At 46.0% G+C, this 21,986-nt stretch overlaps 1 protein-coding gene across 1 annotated transcript in view; it reads left to right on the forward strand.

The window, feature by feature from the left end:
• OBSCN (obscurin, cytoskeletal calmodulin and titin-interacting RhoGEF) overlaps positions 1-21,986 on the forward strand; it is a 1,961,032-nt gene that overhangs the window by 1,208,017 nt on the left and 731,029 nt on the right. Inside the window, exons 100-101 of the mRNA XM_069211034.1 lie at positions 10,349-10,577; positions 19,416-19,530. Coding sequence (XP_069067135.1) covers positions 10,349-10,577; positions 19,416-19,530 — 344 coding nt within the window. The remainder of the gene's footprint in view (positions 1-10,348; positions 10,578-19,415; positions 19,531-21,986) is intronic.

The raw sequence follows: 21,986 nt of genomic DNA on the forward strand, positions 1-21,986 counted from the left end.
ACAGATGAGGTCATAACTCGTATATTTCCACATTTATTTAACAGATAAACATGCATTCATACTTTGATGCCTGTCAGGATTTAGCACATTACACCCCCAAAAATTATAAAATAATAACACCACATTAAACAATTAGAATAATAGAACAAGTACATGTTGCAATATGCAGTAATTTAAGCAAATCTCATCGAGTTTTATAACTCCCCATGCTGACTATATGTACAGCTATTTGTCTGACATTCATTCATTTCAGCATGGAGAGTCACTCAAAAGAAGCCAAATTATCTGTATTTTTCTGCTTTTAAAAATAAATACCTAATGTTTTCTGTCTGTATTTATATGTAAAAATCAGTAAAAAATGTAAACAGGGAGCCCTAATTACAATTAACAACAGACTGGATTCCGAACCTAAGGAAAGGAGCAAAGTGGAAAGTATGGTAAAAATCCACAATTCTAGTCTCACAGTTTTTGAAGTTGAGTAGCTAGCTCACCATCCCACTGGCGCACACAATTCTCCCTGCTACATCAAGCAACTCTCAAACACCAACGCTCAGAGACACACTAACTTCAGATACTTTTGTCCCCCACCATCGTGCAGTTCAGTCAGTATAACGGTTCCTACCAGTGTGAAACAACCAGGGAACTGACTTGCACAAAATACTCTGGGCACATTTTAGCCACACATCAATGTTTTTTCAAGAACAGATAGCAATCATAACACACACTCCGTTTAATAATCGACAGAGGCATTTTCCATGATTGTGCTAACATCCCAGAATTTTCTGACTCTTGCACTGAAAATCACTTAAATGACAATTTAGTCGTAAATTATGATATTTCCACCATCCACAAGATGTTCCTATCACTGAACTACATACGCTATTCGGAACCCTGAAAACTCTCCGTACCAAGAAAGCCAAGCCAACTAAACCCGTGGTTTTAAACTCCAAGGTTCACAGGAGAGTGCAGGAAGGCGAAACTGTCCTTGAATAATGCTATGAAGTTACATAACACACAAACCATTAGAGAAGCAGGATCTATTTATAAACGCATCACAGCCACATGTAGGCAGGAATGGACTGGTTGGACCTCCTTGAGGCATTTAAGAGAAGGGATAATGTTTCTTTTTGGCAAATAGTAGCACACAGTAACTGTAACAGCAATAGCTCAATTGAATATTTTATTCAACCCCCAATTTGTATTAAACTCTGTATTTATGTATACCCTATTTATAATCAGGATTTCTGGGGATGATCGGATCATCAAATGATAGTAATTTTGGTGTCGCTTCCTGGCTTGAAGTTTCTGTCATGCCATTATTGTCTTTGAAAGACACCATTAAAGCCAGTGAGTCTCTCCAGGCAGGAATAGCCCCAGGTCCCAAAAAGATCCTGGGGGACCTTTTTTGGTCTGAAATCTCAGTATGGACCCTTATTTAAACGTCCTTTCTAACAGAATCCTTCTAGATGACTATCTGCCCGATTTGTGGTGAGGTGCTGAAATAAATCTAACTTACAAGAAGGGTGACAAAAGTCTCCCTGGGAACAACAGACCAATTAGCTTAATTTACAATTTGCGAAAGGGTTTTTGCAAGCCATTTTTAGAAAGGTTGTTGGGGTGGATGATTGAGACGCAGATACTCTCTCCATTCCAAGCAGTTTTTCAAGGAAAAACTAACAGCCAATTATTTTGTTTTGTATTATGAAAATACCTAAAAATTGGCAACCAAGACTTGTTTATAGGCTTTGTTGACATAAGGGCTGAATTGGATCTTTTTCCACGTTTCCAGACGTAGGACACCTTGCATACTGGATATCCTGATATGATTACATGATCAGACTTTTGCCCAGGTTTGCTGGGGCAGGCAGGGTGAGCTTACTGTATGAATACCAATAGAATGGGGGTCAGACAAGGATGCATCCTAGTCCACACTTTATTTTCTTTAACGGGTAAGGATGCTATTAAATTTTTGGATGAGCGTGTCCACGATTCTCCACAACTTGAAGGCACATCTATATCTTCTCCCTTCTTTATATGATGAACACTGATAGGAATACAAAATGTATTGAATACATTTGCTGAGTTTTGTGATAGATGAGGCTTAGAGGTCCATCACTTTGAAGACCAAGTACATGGTTTTTAAACCCCACAAATTATTTAAGGGAGACTTTGTGATGTCTAGTACTCGCTTTCAGAGGGTCCAAATATTTGACTACCTTGGTCTTAAAGTCGATAAGTCCCTTGTATGGAAATTCCAGATGCAGAAATGTGGGACAATAGTTCTCCACAGATCTACAGCAAATCTATAAGGCTTCCACTCCAGGTGTCTTTCATTTGCACTAGATATTTATTGTGCCATACTCCAAACTGCTTAATCAAATGATGAAATCTGGTGAGTGGTTAACGTTACTGATCTCATAAAGAGGGAGAACAGTTTTTTGAGGTTGCACTGCTAACAGAGTACAGCATTTATAGCGCTGACCCACAGAGTTGAACTAGATTCACTGGACAGCAACCTGGCTGCACAAAGCTCACCAACCATTCGATTTGAAAAAGGAGGACAGGGTCACCGTATTGAAAATAATTGACCCTCAGGGGCTGACTGCAACGATTTTGCTGAATTGAGTGTGGTGGAGCCTGTAGCCCCCGGTTCTGTGGGGCAGTGCTGTGTGTGCCGTACTCTGTTTGCAGTGCGATGACATCCAAATAATTCAAGATTAGTTCTTTGAAAATCATTTTTGCCGGGAGGCCATTAATAATTTTGTATGTGCTCCAAGCTTGTATGTCCTGATGAGGATCCAGTCAGCTTCAAAGGTTGAAACATCATCAACGCCCCTTTGGCTACTTGGATGAAAACATTGATTGTGGTTTTTGTTCCACTAACTGTGGTTTATTGGATTGACCTTTAGATCCATTGCCTTGGTTTTCTTGTTTTATACTGTATATTGTCTGGGAATATGTATTAGTGCAACGTGTGGAGACATTGTCATATGAGTATTTGATGTTATTGAATAATTATTCTTATACTATTTTGGAAATTCTACTTTTAGAAAGTGAGCATTTCTCTACACTTAAATCCTTCCGTGCCTTCCAATCCATGTCTGGTGGTAGGTGACAGCTCCCTTGTGCATTCACTCAGACACACCCCAAACACAGGATACTCAGCCTCACTTGCATACATCTGCATTTTGAATTGGTCTTCCTGGGCTGGGAGGGTGGAGGGCCTGACACTTACATGTCAAAGAACAGTAGCCTGCCCTCACACAAAGGACTGCCACACCCCCTACTGGGACCCTGGCAGGCAGGATTGAACTGAAAGGGGACCTTGTGCGCTTCTAAGCCACTCTTTGAAGTCTCCCCCATTTCAAAGGCACATTTGGGTATTTAAACAGGGCCTCTGCCCCTACCAACTTAGACACTTCTGAGGTAGATACTCTACCTGACAAGACACTTCCTGGAGAGGAGAACCTGAACCAGAACCTGCAACCTTCCAAGAAGAACACCCTGGCTGCCCAAAGGACTCACCTGACTGCTTTCTGTGAAGGACTGCTGCCTTGCTGCTCTCTGGCTGTGGTGAGAAGTGCTCTCCAAGGGCTTGGATAGAGCTTGCCTCCTGTTCCCTGAAGTCTCAGGATCAAAAAGACTTCGGGCCAGATGTAGGTACAAACCAATTTGCGACTTGCAAATTGCGAGTCCTTCCGACTCGCAAATTGCAACTTGCAAACTGGTATGCAGAAAGGTGTCTCAGACACCTTCTGCGTCTCGCTATGGGGTCGCAAAGACCCACCTCATGAATATTTATGAGGTGGGTCGCAGTTTGCGACCCTATATCAAGTCTAGGCACTCACAGGGATGGTGGCCTGCTGGAGACAGCAGACCACCCTGTCCGTGACTGCTTTTAAATAAAGCAGTTTTTTTTTCTCTTTGCAGCCCGTTTTCCTTAAAGGAAAACGAGCTGCAAAAAGAAAAAATACCGAAACCTTTTTGTTTCGGTTTTTTCAGAGTAGGCAGTGGTCCATAGGACCACTGCCTGCTCTGAAAAAATATTTTTGTGAGCATTCACAAAGGGGAAGGGGTTCCATAGGGACTCCTTCCCTTTTGCGAATGAGTTACCATTCACTTCAAGTGGATGGTAACTGCGAGTTGGTTTGCGACCGCTTTCGCGGTCACAAAGCAACTCTACATCGTGATGCGGTCGCAAATAGGAAGGGAACACCCCTTCCTATTTGCGAGTCGGAATCACATTTTGCAAGTCGGTACAGACTCGCAAAATGTGATGCTGCATCGCGTTCAGCCTTTTGTGCCTCGCAAACTACGTTTTTAGCAGTTTGCGAGGCGCAAAAGGCTTCCAACATCTGGCCCTTCATCTCTACAAGAAGGACTCCTTGTGCGGCTAAAATCGACGCACAGCCTGCTAGAAACGACCCACAGCCTGCATCGCGGTGAGAAAATCACTGCACGCCGAACCGGAATGACGCAGCCTGACTTCACAACGAGAAGATCGAAGCAGCGCCAGCGTAGCGACTAGAAATGTGACGCACGGCCCACTGGATCGACGCACAGCCGAGCCGGAACGACGCAGCTTGACTTCCAGAGAGGAATTGATGCAGCACCTGCCGTGAGGTAGAAATTTCCACGCAACGCCCACTGGATCGATGCAGCCCCTGTGACTTCATCCTGTCAGCCCCGGAAATCCCTGCATCGTCCCTGGGGCGTCTGAAAACCCAGCAACCCGAAGAGGATCCATGACCGAGTGCCGGAAATCCACGCAGAGCTGTCCCTGCATCAAAACTAAATGACGCATTGCTGTGTGCGTCCCGAGAAACTGATGCACACCTCCCTGTTTTCCACGCATCTCCTCCTCTGCGGTTCTTTGCAGAGATTTTGAATGCAAATCAGGTACTTTGTGCTTCAAAGAGACATTTATTGCTTTTAAAAATACTATAGACACTGTCTATCACTTTTACAGTGATATCTCAACATATACTTATTGCATTTTAAATCGTTTTGACCTGCATCTTATCAGATAAATATTATATATTTTTCTAAATACTCTGTGGTGTATTTTTGTGGTGCTATACTGTGTTATTGCATGATTTATTGCACAAATACTTTACACATTGCCTTCTAAGTTAAGCCTGACTGCTCAGTGCCAAGCTACCATAGGGTGGGCACAGGATTATTTGGATTGTGTGTGACTTACCCTGACTAGAGTGAGGGTCCTTGTTTGGACAGGGGGTAACCTGACTGCCAATCAAAGTCCCCATTTCTAACATTGGTGATCAGCGGCGGGGATAGGACTTGTTTTTGTGCAGTGACATACAATAGCTAAGTGTTCACTACCTACCCACAGTTAAAGGTCATTACGAGTTGCTTTTTTCTGCTCCTTTTTTCTCTCCATTTGGTATTTTTTCAAATTTGAATCCTACCTCTCCTTCATAAACTTGGAACTTTGTGTTGTTCCTTTGATACCTTAGTACAGCCTGGAAATGGATTCCAGCTTCGCAGAAGACTAATACAAGTCACATATAGTCCCCATTGAATCCCTCACCAAGGCTGAGCTGAGGGAGCTCTGCAGAGAGAGGGGCCTGACTGTGTCAAAGAGATTCACTAAGCAGTAACTGCTGAATGCCTTTGTAGACTTTGAGGAAGCAAGCTGGAAAGAGGAACAGGCAGCCAAGGACCAAAGGGATGATGGCCCTGAGAAGGCTGTTGAGGAGGAGGAGAAAAATAACTTAGCAGTGGCTCCAGAGGAGAAGAGGGAACCCAAAGAGAGTGAGTCCCCTACTGGATCATTTGCGGGAAGCAGTGCCTCCTCCTATGCCCTGTATCCTGAGGAGCTTAGGGACAGACATGCTGAGAGGGACCTGAGGCTGCAGCTAGCTCAGCTGGCTGCAGAGGAGAGAAGAGCTGAGGCCGACAAAGCCCTTGCAGAGGAGAGAAGAGCAGAGGCTGAGAGGGCTTTGGCAGAAAGGAAGATGGCTTATGAATTAAGTCTGAAGGAACTGGACTTAAAAACACAGCAAGAAGAGTTCAGTGGTGGCAGAAGAACTACAATGTCCAGTGCCGAGAAAGAGGACAAACAACCCAGAGATTTGGTACCTGACTTCAGAGAGGGGGAGGACATAAACAAGTGGTTTGAGGTGTATGAGGTCAAGTATAATATCTAGCAGTAATATTATGGACACTTCACTATCCTGAGAATGTGATCCATACAGTGAAGAAGAGAGCAAAGAACAATAACAGGGCATCATTACTGAAACCATAGATTAAAAACTAACAGCCCAAACTTGTGTGTTACAGCGTTCAACCCACTCTCCAATAATGTCAAGAGGATCATCTACAGACGATTGAGCATCCTGAACACTGGGGCACTGACTGAAAAAAAACACCTTTTGCGTTTAAACAAGCACAAAACTGACACAAGTCCGAAAACACCATCCACTGACAATAGCATTCACAGATGTTTGGGTCTTCCCCCTGTGGAAGGTCACTTCCGGTGTGGACACTGTAATGTTTGTAATCTCATGAGGCAGGTGAAAGAGGTTGACATTGGTCTTAATAGAAATGTCAAATTCATAAATGTACTAATTGAAATACCAAGAACTGTATCTACTTAATTACCTGCGCCTTATTTCTATACCCCTGCCCTGCAGTCCCACCAGTGTCAGCTGCAGTTTCAGAAGGGCCACAAGCACTTTCAGTTCTCAGTGCTCCCCTGTGACCTTATCAGTACCCCACAGATGTTCACAAATGTTATGGTGGTAGTCGCTGCACCTCTTTAGAGGTTGGGAATGCCAGTCTTCCCATACCATGACAACCTGTTGCTGAAGGCCATGAACTATTTCCAAGTGACGGCTAACCTGTTGACATTGTTGGGATTTTCTATAACCGGGACAAAGTCACACAACTCTTTCACAGAGGCTCCCCTCCATTTCAGCAGCTCTGGGCTCAGTACTTTTCCCAATTCTTCCCTCCGGCTACGCAAGCCCAAAATATTCAGGCTATGATCCCAATGGGTCAATCTTCAACCTGGGCCTCAGTGAGAGTGGCTCAGAGGCTCTTGGCCTCTTGGACTCCTGAATGCTGCTTGAGCATGGTGTCAGGTGGCACAAGCAAGTTTTGCAGTGTGATCTGAAGTCTCAGTGAGATCGGCAACGAGGAAAAATGTCAGCGTACATCCAGTTGTCAGAGGAGAAGGCAAAAGACCTGCAATGGTGGCTGCTAGACCACACATGGACCGGTGGCAGACCTCTCTCCCTACCCCACTCAGAGCTCACAGTAGTGATGGGTGAATTGTTGCTGGGTTGCGAACGTCACCTGGGAAAGGTGGAGTTCAGAGGACTCTAGTATCTAGCAGAAGCCCCTCTCAAAATCAACGTGTTGGGGCAGCAGGCGATTTGTCTGGCACTAAAAGCGTTCCTCTTGTCCATAAAGGGAGAATGGGTGCAGATTCTCAGACAGCACTAACAATAACTGAGACTCTAACAAACAGGAGAGAGTGGGGTTGTGGGTCCTGTGCCAGGAGGCTTTGTGCCTTTTAAAATGGCAGAATCGTCAAGGCATCTCCCTTCTCTTAGAGCACCTTGCAGTATCTGTAAACACCAGCTCAGGCGACCTCAGCCAATGTCTCCTCGCAGATCACAAATGGTGGCTACCCTCAGAGGTGGCATATGGATAGTTCCCGCATTGGGGAGAACCGTGGCTTCATCTTTTCACCTCAGCCATAAATGCACTGTCCAAGTTTCTCTGCATTGGGGATCCCAAAGCAACTCTCACTCAGAGATGTATTTTGATTGGATTGGAACTTGGGACATTTGTATGGTTTCCCGTCTCTACCTTTCCTGACCAAAGTTCTGAAGAAGATCAGGGAAGACTGGGCTCAAGTCATCCTACTGGTTCCCGGCTGGGTGAGGAAGGGTGGTACCTGGAATTTGTAGCTATGAACATCCGTCCTCCTATTGTTGTGAGAACCTTTTGGCCATGAGTTGATTCCACTTGATTTTAGCTTCATTTAATATTTTATATTTAGCTGCACTACATTTAGCAATGACATTTTACACATATTTCTCACATGATATTCTTCTAGGAATATGTGGTATGAGTTGCTTGTTTAGCTAGCCTTTGTACGACATATAATCAGTACTTTCTGTTCAAAACTGGGAACAGTGTACACAATATCCTAGTTCTTGTATTGCCCACTCAGGAGACAGCTTCTAACATCTAGACACATAATTGCATCAGAGCTGTGCTTCCAACACAGTATGTATTTATTTATTATATAAATGGTGTGCTCACCCTGAAGGGGCAGACGGCATTCCAGCCACAACCATCCTGGGGCGAATGCTATGCTCCACATGCAGCTCTGCTGGCACTAATCTACCAGCTTCTGAGAGGATTGCCATCTACACAGCAGGTGGACTCATGACACTGTCTTCAGGTATGGTGCTAGGGCTAATCCATTAGATCAGGTCAAGCAGAAGGGTACACCTGATATGCTCTCAGTATAGTCTTAGTTAGGTAGGAGTCTCTAGAACTTCTAGAACACATTTATCAAGGTTGGATTATTCATTGTCTTTACCATGTTAATCATTCTGGTCACTTTGCTTTATTTCATCTGCCTAATTATCACAGCTCATTTGCTTTATAGAATATTATGTTTGTTTCCATAAATATATTGAAAACTCAGTCTGTATATCTTGAGCATATTGAGTAATGCAATAAAAGGGTGAGATATGTTTCCACAACTTCCCTGGGGAGTCAGAGTATCATGATTAGGTTGCTATAATCATCTTCCACCCAGTTGGTTTAGGAGTTCAGGTGAAGCACTGTGGGCCAATAGCTCTTGATGATGTGGATGGAGTTAGTCCCCTACATTCTGAATTTCTATTGTCCTAATACGCAGTCTGTTAACTTAGTAGGAGTCGCATAGGATTATCCAGCTGCCCCCTTGGAAGGACCTCATGTCTCAGCAGCAGAGCAGGGTCCTAGGCTTACCTGATTAGTCGTCTTAATTTAAATCACCTATTTACACCACTTTCTTCCCAGAAAAGCAACATTTCTCCCAAAGGCTTTTTCGCCTTTCCATAGAGGGAAGTCTACTACCTCACCAGCTTTCATCACTCTGCCTTCTCCATCTAATGAGGAAACAATATTTCATTGCCTAGATCCAAAGAGAGTCCTAAGCTTTTTCATCAACACTCCAAAGAACACAGGATGGGCAATCAGCTTTTTGTAGGCTTCCCTGGGGCGAAAAAGAGGATAGACGTTCAGGAAAGAATCATTTCCAGGTGAATTGTCTTTTGTACCTAGATCTGTTATGAACTGGCCAAGAAACATCCTCCAGAAGGCCTGCATACTCAGCCCACCAGAGCAAAGGCTGTTACTCTTCTTTTGCGTGTTGTGCCAGTTTTGGACATCAGCCAGGCAGCTACGTGGGCTTTGCTCCACAGGTTAACAAAGCACTACTATATGGATTGCCAAGGCCGACGGGAGGGGAATTTTGCTTGTTCTGTTTGAAGGATTTCCTGATCTGTGCCATTCGGCACACCCATCATCTGGGGAGGTACTGCTTTAGTATCTGTTCACAAGGTAATGAATCTGAGGTTAGAAGTGTCCATCAGAAGAACAAGTTACTTACCGTTGGTAACACTCTTTCTGGTGGATACTCTCTCTAGTAGCAGGTTCCTCACCAACCCACCCTCCTCTCCATTCTGAGGAATGGATGCCTTCAGTCTATACTAATAAGATTGCACTCTAAAGATCTTCATGCTGTTGCAATCTGATTTCCAAAGGCTCCATGTCTGGCGAAGAAAGAAACTGAGGTAAGCTTGCAGAGGTGGGGGCTATGTTGGGGTCCCAACATAACTTCCAAGGTGGGGGTGGACCGACGAGGAGCCACATGACACCACCTACCAACGCACAAAGGAATTGCTGAGAAAACTTCATGGACCCAGTCAGGCGCGTAGGTGTATTGGCAAGATGAGGGATCTGCTGTTTGATAGAGTACCAACCAGAAAAAGAGTTACCAAAGGTAAGAAACATATTCTTTAGGTTTGTAATCTTTGTATGAATATGAACATAGTTAGAACCTCAATGCACTGTGCTGATACAGTATTGTAATGCATCATTAAAAATGTGATTGGCTGGCTATTACATGTAAACCAGTCAGCAGGCTTTCTATATAGTTTCAAAAGACATGTAGATACCCTAACAACATTGTTAATATCATAAAATGTATAGATTCTTTATTGTGAGGTGTGTTGAGTTTATATATTTTCAGCAGACGAGATACGAGTTGTCTTTCTTGTCCTCCACAGGGGATGCCTCTGTTCAGCTGGAACTAGAGGATTCGATCCGGGCTTCACTTGAACGTGCAGATCAGGAGATCAGGACAGCACTGCAAAAGCTGGTTGATCCCACCACAGCGAGCTTGGCTTTCCCTCAGGAGAAGAAAGGAGCAGGTGATGGTCTTCATACTCTGAAGCCTGGAATTCCCGGCTATTCACCTACACGAACCAGGTCACCTGAAACCTTCCGTGATGCCAACACTCAAACGCCAGTTGGTTCATCTCTAGGTAGTTTTGCAATACAATTCCTTAAATGATAGTGAAAATTGTTCACATGGGTTTTTGATTATCAAACTAAAATGTACCACATTTTATGTGAAGTTCTGTTAACTTGCATTCACAACTGTCTACATTGCCTCCTAAATACATTGTAAACGGATTTCATTTATAATATATCAGGGGAAATTGCTAGGCAAACAATACTTGTGAGCTAGAATAATCCTTCATTCGACCACCATCTTTAATCCGTAATGAGAATGATGCTAGCCATAACTGCAAAAGCACTTGTTTCCTTAAACTGCCCATTCTAAAGTAGGACTAATTTATTTGTGCAGTGTCATCTGCCTAGCCATTGTTAGGCCGCCCATTTTGTCTTTGAAATTGCGTGTCTACAACACATATAGTTGCCTATACACCCTCCAAGTGAGAAAAATGGGGGAAGGGAGGACATAGTAAGGCAGCAGTGTGCTGGACATCCTCCTTCCTAGCTTCTCTGTTTTCTTTGCCTGACTTTGTTTTACAGTATTTTTATGTGGTGGGGACACTGCCACAAATTTGGCATTAAGGACAGCCTCTGTGAAGATGAGGATCATCAGCATAACAGATCTAAAAATACAGCAAAAAATCCAGTATCAACGGACCGAATTATGGAATTGCCATGTTAATATTCCATTCCACTTCTGTATTATAGTGAATTTTTCATTTTTGTTTGCACCATTATAATCCAATTTAGCCCTTGGTCAAATGTGGCAACACACTATGGGCCAGCTGTACCAAAGTACTTTCTGATGGATACAACTACCTGTGGATTCCTCACCTCATGAATACTCCCATGGCGCCAGCATTCGACGGAAATCTTCTTACTAGTCTCTGCACGTCGACGAGGACGTCACTGTCTCGCACGCGACGCCGTCTGACGTCATACAGGCAATAAGAGGTCCTCGACGACGTGCAGACGTCAGTTCCCTTTTTTCCGTGCATTCGAAACGGTTATCTTCGAGGGAGCAACTGTTACTCTTGCGGTTACAGTGTATATCTTGCTGCGTACTCTTTCTCTGTGGAAATAATGTCGCAGAGAAAGTCTGGATTTAAGCCTTGTCGTGAGTGTGGAGGCAAGATGTCGGTGACGGATCCTCATTCCGATTGCCTTTGGTGTTTGAGCTCCGACCACGACGTCTCGACTTGTGATTCATGTCAGCACATGAATCCGAAGGCCCTTAAAGAACGCGAGGCGAAGCTGTTTATGGCCAAGTCAAAGGAGAAGCATCACAAGAAAAAGTCTTCTCCAAGACATCGGCGTCATCGAGACTCCCGGTGCCGTAGAGAATCTCGGCGTCATTCAAGGGAGGCTCGTTCCAGGTCTCCGGATCGGCGCCGAAGGACATGGGAGGTCAGCCCCACGGTGACGCCGCATCTTTCGACGCCGTTGCCCTCTCCGGCGTCTCCAACTTCGCCTGGACAGGCGTCGGTGATTGAGGTATTGGAGCCTCAAGTGTTTTCTCCGGCGCAGACGCCGAGGCCGGCGTCGGGGTCGCCTCCGAGTCAGGCACCCCAGTATCCGGCTTTTCCCACCCCTGGAGCCGATAGTTCCGCATTCTTGAATGCGATGTATGCCATCTTCCAACAGATGGCTCCAGGGGGTGCTCCGGCTGGGCCTTTGGCCTTTTCTTTGGGTGATCCTGCGCCTCTTCGGCCGGCACCCTTTATGCCCTTTCTCCCGTTTGGGAACGTGGGCTCGGCGCCAGTGTCGGCGCCGGTGGCCGCTCCGGTGGCTTCGGAGGGATTGGCCCCAGGGATTTCCATCCCGTCGACGTCGAGATTTCGGCCTGTGACTCCGGTGGGTCCATCCGTTTCAACTGCTCTTCAGTCGGCGCCGAAGTTACCTGTGGCGCCGGATGCGGCGTCGGTGGCTTCGGAAGATCGGCGCCGATCTCCGACTTCGGCGGAGGTATTGTCGACTCCGCGGATTGAGCAACGACTGCATTCAAGGAGGCGTGCTCTCCGGGTACTAGAAGAGCAGGAGTACCAACGAGCCCTAGAGGAAGGAGAGCTAGAGGACTCGGGTGATGGGCTGCGTGGACTGGAGTCGGCCAGTGGGCTGGACACTTCCCCTGAGTGGGACCTTTCGTCCCCAGGGGAATATACCGAGGAAGCTGCTTCCTTTCATACAGTGGTACGGAAGGCAGCTAGTTTTTTGGACCTGCCTTTGCCGGTGGTGGAGGCGAAACAAAACCTTTTGACAGAGGTGTTGCATCCGGCCTCAGCCGCGGCGGAGCCTCTATTACCTTTTAATGACGCTCTGCTGGATCCGGTTTTAGAGGTGTGGAAGAAGCCGGCATCTTCCCCAGCAGTTCACAGAGCCGTGGCCAGGAGGTATCGGACGGCTCCAACTGATCCTGGTTTCCTATCTAGGCACCCTACGCCGGAGAGCTTGGTTGTGCAGGCCTCCTGTTCGTCCAAGTCAGCGCCTGGTTCTTTTCCGACGGTGCCTGGGGACAGAGATTCAAAAAAGCTGGAGGCGCAGTCGAAGAAGATTTTTTCGTCCTGCAGTCTGGCATTAAAAGCCACCAATGCAACCTGTATCCTGGGGAGGTATATTCATGCTCTGATGGATGACATCTCCTCTTCGTTTACAGAGCTTCCCCAGGGTCTTTTGGATCTTGTCTCTGATGCCCAGGCTGCTGCGACCCAAATTATCCAGACGGGACTGGATACCACCGACTCGGTAGCCAGAGCAATGGGCACAACTGTGGTGGAAAGGAGACAGGCCTGGCTCCGTAACTCGGGCTTTTCGGCAGATGTACAGTCCACATTGTTGGATCTCCCGTTTGATGGGGACAAACTGTTTGGGGCTAAGGCTGATTCGGCCTTGGAACGGTTTAAGGAGAGCAGGGCCACGGCTAAGTCGTTGGGACTCCAAGCTCCTTCTTCCACGGCCTCTTCCAGATTCTTCAGGAGGTTTCGTGGATTTGGGCGTGGCTCTTCCTCCTCTTCCTTTCGGGGAAGATATCAGCAACCTGCCTCTTCCCATCCCTATAGATCTTTTAGGGGGAGGGGTAGGGTCCGCACCAGGGGAGCTTCTCAGCAGCACTCTGCCTCTTCCTCATCCTCTGGCGGGGTGCAGCAGGGGAAGCAGCCTTAGGCTTCCACCATTTCCCACTCACTCCTCTCCTGTAGGGGGAAGATTACAGCATTTTCTCACCAAATGGGAGACTGTTACGTCGGACACTTGGGTTCTCAGTGTTGTGGGAAAAGGCTACACCCTTCCCTTTCGGGAGTTTCCGCCCCTCATCCCGCCCCGCCCTTCGTATTGTTCACAAGAACACCTCCTGTTGCTAGAACAGGAGGTAGAAGTCCTCCTTTTAAAGGGCGCGGTGGAGTTGGTCCCGGAGCAGGAAAGGGGTCAAGGACTTTACTCAAGGTATTTCCTGATTCCCAAGAAGGATGGTCGTTTGAGACCAATTCTGGACCTGAGGATCTTGAATTGGTTCCTCAAGCAGGAAAAGTTCAAGATGCTGACCCTAGCACAGGTGCTTTTGGCGTTGAATATGGAAGACTGGATGGTGTCTGTCGACTTGCAGGATGCTTACTTTCATATCCCGATACTCAAGTCACACAGGAAGTATCTCCGGTTTGTGGTGGGATCGCAACACTACCAGTTTGCGGTCCTTCCGTTTGGTCTTACTTCAGCACCTCGAGTCTTCACGAAGGTGATGTCGGTGGTTGCGGCAGAGCTCAGAAGGAAGGGGATAGCAGTATTCCCTTACTTGGACGATTGGTTGATCAAAGCCAAGTCCCCGGAGCTTGTGTTGCGTCATCTGCAGTCAACAACCCAGTTGTTGTTCGACCTGGGCTTTTCGGTGAACGAGCCCAAATCTCACCTAGAGCCCTCTCAGCGCCTCCTGTTCATAGGGGCAGTACTGGATACAACATTGGGTCGGGCCTTTCCTCCGCCTCAGCGGATTCAAGATATTCAGGATTTGGTTCCAATGTTTCGAAATGGAGCGGTAGTTCCAGTCCTCAAGGTCCTTCGTCTGCTCGGTCTTTTTGCCTCCTGCATTCTGTTGGTCACGCATGCTCGCTGGCACATGAGGGCTCTTCAGTGGTGCCTCCGAAGGCAGTGGTCTCAACACAGAGGGGATCTCGAGGGTACTGTCAAGATCTCCAGAGATGCTGCTGTGGATTTGAAGTGGTGGATTGCAAGCAACAATCTTTCACAAGGAAAGCCGTTCCAGCAGTCGCCACCAGTGGCCACAGTCATAACGGATGCTTCCACTCTAGGGTGGGGAGCTCATCTGGGGGATCTGGAGATCAAAGGTCTTTGGTCTCCAGAGGAACAGATTTTTCACATCAATCTGTTAGAGTTACGGGCTGTACGTCTGGCTCTCAAGGCCTTCCTCCCTTCCCTTCGTGGTCAGTCGGTACAGGTCCTAACGGACAATACTACCACGATGTGGTACATAAACAAGCAGGGAGGAGTGGGGTCGTACCTTCTCTGCAGAGAAGCTCTTCGACTATGGTCCTGGGCAAAGGACCATCGGATTTGCTTGATAGCAAACCATCTGGCCGGAGTTTTGAACGTGCGTGCGGACAGTCTCAGTCGCCACTTCTCGGCAGACCACGAGTGGCGTCTCCATCCAGATCAAGTCCGTTTAATCTTCCAGAAGTGGGGGTTTCCTCGGGTAGATATGTTCGCCACTCGAGAGAACGCGCATTGTCCGTTGTTCTGCAGCCTTCAGTATCCGATGCAGGAAGCGTTGGGGGACGCGTTTCAAATGACCTGGTGCGGCCAGTTGCTTTACGCGTTTCCTCCCATACCCTTGATTCCTCGAGTATTGAGGAAGATTCGCCAAGACCGGGCTCTAGTAATCTTAATAGCTCCGGATTGGCCAAGGAGGGTGTGGTACTCCGACCTTCTCCAACTCTCAACGTGCCCGCCGCTCCATCTCCCTTTCAGGGCAGACCTCCTCTCACAGTCGCAGGGGCAGGTTCTACACCCCAACCTCCAGAGTCTGCACCTACATGCCTGGAGATTGAACGGGGCAACCTGAGTTCCTTCTCTCTCCCGCCTGAGGTAGTGGATGTTATATTAGCGGCCAGGCGACACTCCACTAAATCTATCTACGCTAATAGGTGGTCTAAATTTGTTGCGTGGTGTGGAGAGAGGCAGATTGATCCCTTACATGCTCATCTATCGGACGTTTTGTCTTTTGCTCTATCTCTGGCGCAGAAAGGTTGTGCAGTGGCTACCATTAAAGGTTATTTATCGGCCTTGTCAGCCTTCATATGTCTTCCAGACCAACCATCTTTATTTAAATCCCCTATTGTTATCAGATTCTTGAAAGGTCTTCTAAATCAATATCCTCCAAAGCCATTCGTTATGCCGCAATGGGATTTGTCCTTAGTCCTGACTTTCCTTATGGGGTCCCCTTTTGAACCTATGCATTCTTGCCCCTTGAGGTATTTGGTTTTAAAAACAGTCTTCCTGATAGCTATAACATCAGCAAGGAGAGTGAGTGAGTTGCAGGCCTTATCAGTAAAACCCCCTTATACAACTTTTTATGGGGATAAGGTGGTGTTGAGGACCAAGGCTGCTTTCCTCCCGAAGGTTGTTTCACCCTTCCATTTGGCTCAGGCAATTACTTTGTCCACGTTCTATCCTCCGCCTCATCCTTCCAAAGAGGAAGAAAGACTGCACCGTCTGGACCCAAAGAGAGCGTTGAGCTTCTTTATCGATAGAACAAGGGATTTCAGGCTGGAGGATCAGCTGTTTATTGGATACGTGGGCAAGAGGAGAGGAAAGGCAGTCCACAAGAGAACACTATCCAGGTGGGTTGTTCTTTGCATTAAAATATGTTACTCTTTGGCAAAGAAGGATCCTCCTGAGGGCATTAGAGCTCATTCCACCAGAGCTAAGTCGGCCACTTCGGCCTTAGCCAGAGGTGTTCCTGTGGTCGACATCTGCAAGGCCGCAACTTGGTCGTCCCTTCACACTTTTGCAAAACATTACTGTTTAGATTCTGAGGTTAGAAGGGACGGCCATTTTGCACGGTCAGTGCTGCAGGATTTCTTGGTTTGACCATTTAGGCACCCACCGCCGGGCGTGGTACTGCTTTGGGACTCTATTCATGAGGTGAGGAATCCACAGGTAGTTGTATCCATCAGAAGAACGAGTTACTTACCTTCGGTAACGACTTTTCTGGTGGATACATTAGCTACCTGTGGATTCCTCACGGTCCCACCCGCCTCCCCGTTGCCTTTATGGTCTTGCCAAGTAATCCTTGAGTGCGCTCCTCTTGGTCTTTGAGGGTGCAATAGATGTATATATAATATATTTGTATATATATATGTATATGTGTATATATCTTTATGTATATACTTGGTGTGTGTATATATTTTAAAAGAGAGAGTTTTATATATATATATATATATGTACATAAAAAGATTTACAGTTATTCATACAATGTGGTGTATTTTACAATATAATGGATGTTGCCTTGCTCTTTCATTGCATTGCCTGGTTGTTCTCATGCACGTAAAAAATGATTGGTACTGACGTCTGCACGTCGTCGAGGACCTCTTATTGCCTGTATGACGTCAGACGGCGTCGCGTGCGAGACAGTGACGTCCTCGTTGACGTGCAGAGACTAGTAAGAAGATTTCTGTCGAATGCTGGCGCCATGGGAGTATTCATGAGGTGAGGAATCCACAGGTAGCTAATGTATCCACCAGAAAAGTCGTTACCGAAGGTAAGTAACTCGTTCGTTTTGCATTTCTTAAACAGTGAATTTTAACAAATTGCTATTCAAGAAATGCAGAATGGTATGTAAGAAAATAGCGATTCCCTAATAGCGATTCCCACAGACTAGCAATCACTATTGGGGAATCACTATTAAGAAATGCAACTCCATTCTCTCCTATGAGACTTCAGGCCCTTAGGTGCAAATGTTTTTGCATTTCCTAATTTGCAATTCAGTATTAGGGAATTACAAATTAGGAAATGCAAAACCAAGGGTGCTGAGGGTTTAAGGCCCCCCTTAAGGCACCCCAAAATGTAATTGTGCACATGTGAAGTGTACACATGTGTACGCTACATGGAACTTTTAAAAATGCATTTCTAATGCATTTTTAAAAATTACACATGGTTACCACCAACTTCGAGTTGGTGGTAATTGAATTTCCTAAATGCCCAGTTTGCATTTAGGAAATCCTTGATAAATGTTCATAGGGAATTGCAAATAGGAATTCCCTATTTGCGATTTAGTATTGTGGGAATCACAGTTTGCGATTCACAAAATTGAGTGGCAATTTTAGGGAATCGCTATTTTAGCTATTCCTTAAAATTGCACTGTGAATGCCTTTTATAAATCGTAAAAGGCTATTTTGCGTTCGCAAATGGTAGAATTTTGTGATTTCGCACAGTTTGCGAATGCAAAATAGTTTGATACATCTGGCCCTATATGCACATTAATTTACCATCAAAGATAATATCATATCCCAAATTTCGGGAAGCTGTCTAACAGTATGTGTGAGAGTAAGGGAGCATGTGGATTATAAAGGAAATATGATACGTCAAGAGATGACTAATCTTTATGGTGAGACCCCCCAGGTCACCCAATGCAGACAGTTCCCCCTAGTATACCCTAAAATGCCCTATGACATAAAAAGTGACCATCACTTCGGTTGTAACACAAATACTAATTTAAACTTGTGGTGATGAGTATCTATGCTTCAACCATTATCCAGTTAAGGGGGCCAGGACAAGAAGGCATGGTTGATTTCGCCTTTATTCACCTTCCTACTTATCCTTCGATATTCATCTTTCAATCACACACTTACTTAACTCTAGAAATTTGTATTTCTTATATTTGTTTCTTTGGTATTCAGAGCGACTTTGACAATGTATGCCATTTCTGCAATATCTTAGGGCGACCATCTTATCCCTACTGCTCTTTCTTTTGGATACTTGTATATTGGGAGGTGTCTATAAATTATACGAGGGGGCCTATAAATGATAGCTGGGGGAAAGAGGAAGAGTGATTAGCATGTTTTACTCCTTTCCATTGACTGTATTGGCACAGTTGCTCCTCAGAGATAACTCTAAGGTGTGAGTATCAAAATTTTACCTATGTAAAGTATTTTTATTTTATTTTGTGCCCTTTTATGCTGCTCTGGCATGTTTTAGAGTTTGACGGCTGTCTTACTTCTCAAAAATGTGGCATACTCTACTAAAAGTGCCATAGGTATATTGAGCACTTTTAATATAGCACAATGGGTATCTGACACATTTATGACAGAGTAACTCATCCACCAAACTTTAAATCAGGCCCTTTGTGTCTGTCTTCTCTGTCGGACTGGCGAAATATTTAATTCAAATTTTTGCAGTTACTGGTTTGCTTGGGACCATTGTGGTCAATGTTCTGCAAGCCACAATTAAATAATGTTACTGATTTTTTTTATAGTAAATCGTTAAAATGTGCCTTGCTCACACTGACTAGACACGCTAGAAAACTACGTCTTGCCTCTCATGCTTATATTTAATGGCTTTTTTAAAGTTCAGCATGTAACACAGTATGCACGTATTGTGGGGGTAATGTAGTAGTACTGCATTGTGTGTTGAAACTGATGTTGATACTATTCAGTAGTTTACAACATGGATATTAAAATATTTGTATCTTAAATGCATATTTGGTCGGCCATTATTCCCTGCAACCAAAAATTAAATCAGTTGGTATATTTCATAGATTGCACTTGTGTTCAAGTTTTCTTATTTTTGAAACAACAGGTCCTGTGCTATTTAGCAGAAATGTTTGTACTTAATCTAAAATGCAGTATTGTTATTGCCAGATGAAGAAGCCAGCATCGTAGGGGCGGTACCGCGAAAGAAGTTGAGCACGGTACCTTTCAGTCCAGTTACTTTCCGGAAGGCGGAGGAAGCCACTGAAGCTGGTATTCCTATCAGGTAAAACTCAACCAGGACATCATTTTTTAATGTTCTTCCTGCTTAGGATTCTATTTCAGTGTACACATATTATAGGTTTTATCGAGTGCAGGGAAATTACCCATGCTTTATATAGCTGTAAGACATAGGACTATATGTCCCATTGCACGTACATACCTTGTACGTAGGTATACATGAAAAGGTGGAGCTCTTTTCTGTATACTGGTAATCTGCCAGTTCATCTCACAATACAGCCCGTGGGAGGCATGGTAATTGCGTTATGTATGTAGGCTACTAATGCAGGACGTTATTTTAGGTACACCTTCCAAGAAGCTTACAGTTTCCTTTTACATGGAGGCAGATAGAGAAATACCAAGTTCGATGGCATCTGTCGCTGTAGATACACATGTTCTGCACAGCTCGCCATCTGGTGTTGGGTCGGAGTGTTACAAGTTGTTTTTCTTCGAAGAAGTGTTTTCGAGTCACGGGACCGAGTGACTCCTCCTTCTGTGCTCATTGCGCATGGGCGTCGACTCCATCTTCGATTGTTTTCTTTCCGCCATCGGGTTCGGACGTGTTCCTGTCGCTCCGAGTTTCGGAACGGAAAGATAGCTGAAAACTGAAGATTTTCGACGTATCGTTGCGATCCGGTTCGAGATAAACACATACGACGACGCATTGAACATCGAAGCGCTTCGGTGCCCTTCGGGGTAGATTTCGGCACACCGTTGGGGCCTAGTCGGCCCGACCGCGTGGAGAACAACGCCGATGGAACGGACCCCGTTTCGATTCTGCCCTGAATGCCACAACAAATATCCTTATACGGACCAACACTCGGTCTGTAACCTGTGCCTGTCACCCGAGCACAGCGAAGAATCCTGTGAGGCCTGTCGGGCGTTCCGGTCCCGAAAAACTCTGCGCGACCGTTGAGCGAGAAGACTGCAGATGGCGTCCACGCCAAAGGAGCATCGACAGTTCGAGACAGAAGAGGAACAGGAGGAATCCTTTTCCATCCAGGATTCAGACTCCGACGAACTCGACAATACAAAAACTGTGAGTAAGACGTCGAGATCAGAACTTAAAAAAGGCAAAAAGGCCCAGGTGACGCCACTGCCAACCGGCCATGGCTCAACCCAAATTCCCGGTGACCAACAATCGGCACTGAAAAAGGCCCATTCAGTGTCGCGATCGTCCGACTCCGGTCGAGACACCGGCACGCAGCCTCCTCGGGACCGAGAGAGTGCTAAAGAGAAGCATCGACACCGAGAGTTCGGTGTCGACACGGATCGACGCCGAGACAGTGGCGCCGAAGACCATAGAGGCCAAGATTTTTCGGCACAAAAGAAGAGGAAGGTTACCTCGGAGCCGAAAAGACAAACAACAGGGTTTTCGGAGCCGAAAAAAGCACCAACAGACCCAGTTTCAGGCTCCTATACTGAAGAACATTCTATGTCTTCACAAATGAAAAAACACAGATTCGAACAGGAACTGCAATCCACTGAAGTGGATCACACGCAAAAGCGTATCTTTATTCAGCAGGGGACAGGGAAGATCAGTACCCTTCCACCTGTCAAAAGAAAGAGAACACTTCAGTTTATAGCACTAGAGGCTCCTCAGCAACAAACAGCAAAGAAGGTAACACCTCCTCCCTCGCCTCCACCTGTAACTCCGGCTTCGCCAACTTACACCCCTTCACATTCGCCAGCTCACACCGCCATGAGCCACGATGACCAAGATCAAGACGCGTGGGACTTGTACGATGCACCAGTGTCTGATAACAGCCCAGACACATACCCAACTAGGCCATCACCACCTGAGGACAGCACAGCCTATTCACAAGTGGTGGCTAGAGCAGCACAGTTCCATAATGTGGAACTACACTCTGAACAAGTAGAGGATGACTTTTTATTTAACACCCTCTCCTCCACCCACAGCTCCTACCAAAGCCTGCCTATGCTCCCAGGCATGCTACGCCATGCAAAGGAGATCTTCAAGGAGCCAGTTAAAAGTAGGGCAGTAACGCCTAGAGTGGACAAAAAGTATAAGGCGCCTCCTACGGACCCTGTATTCACACCTCTCAGCTGCCACCAGATTCTGTGGTGGTAGGGGCTGCCAGAAAACGGGCAAATTCACACACTTCTGGGGATGCACCTCCCCCAGATAAAGAAAGCAGAAAGTTCGATGCAGCCGGGAAGAGGGTCGCTGTCCAAGCAGCAAACCAGTGGCGCATCGCAAACTCACAAGCGCTGCTAGCGCGATACGACAGAGCCCACTGGGATGAGATGCAGCATCTCATTGAACATCTCCCAAAAGATCTACAAAAAAGAGCAAAACAGGTTGTTGAGGAGGGTCAAAACATTTCCAACAATCAAATACGCTCCTCTATGGATGCAGCAGACACAGCCGCAAGGACCATTAATACGTCGGTTACCATCCGTAGGCACGCATGGCTCAGAACGTCTGGATTCAAGCCAAAA

The sequence above is a fragment of the Pleurodeles waltl genome, chromosome 10, assembly GCF_031143425.1.
Source record: "Pleurodeles waltl isolate 20211129_DDA chromosome 10, aPleWal1.hap1.20221129, whole genome shotgun sequence".
NCBI classification, from domain to species: domain Eukaryota; kingdom Metazoa; phylum Chordata; class Amphibia; order Caudata; family Salamandridae; genus Pleurodeles; species Pleurodeles waltl.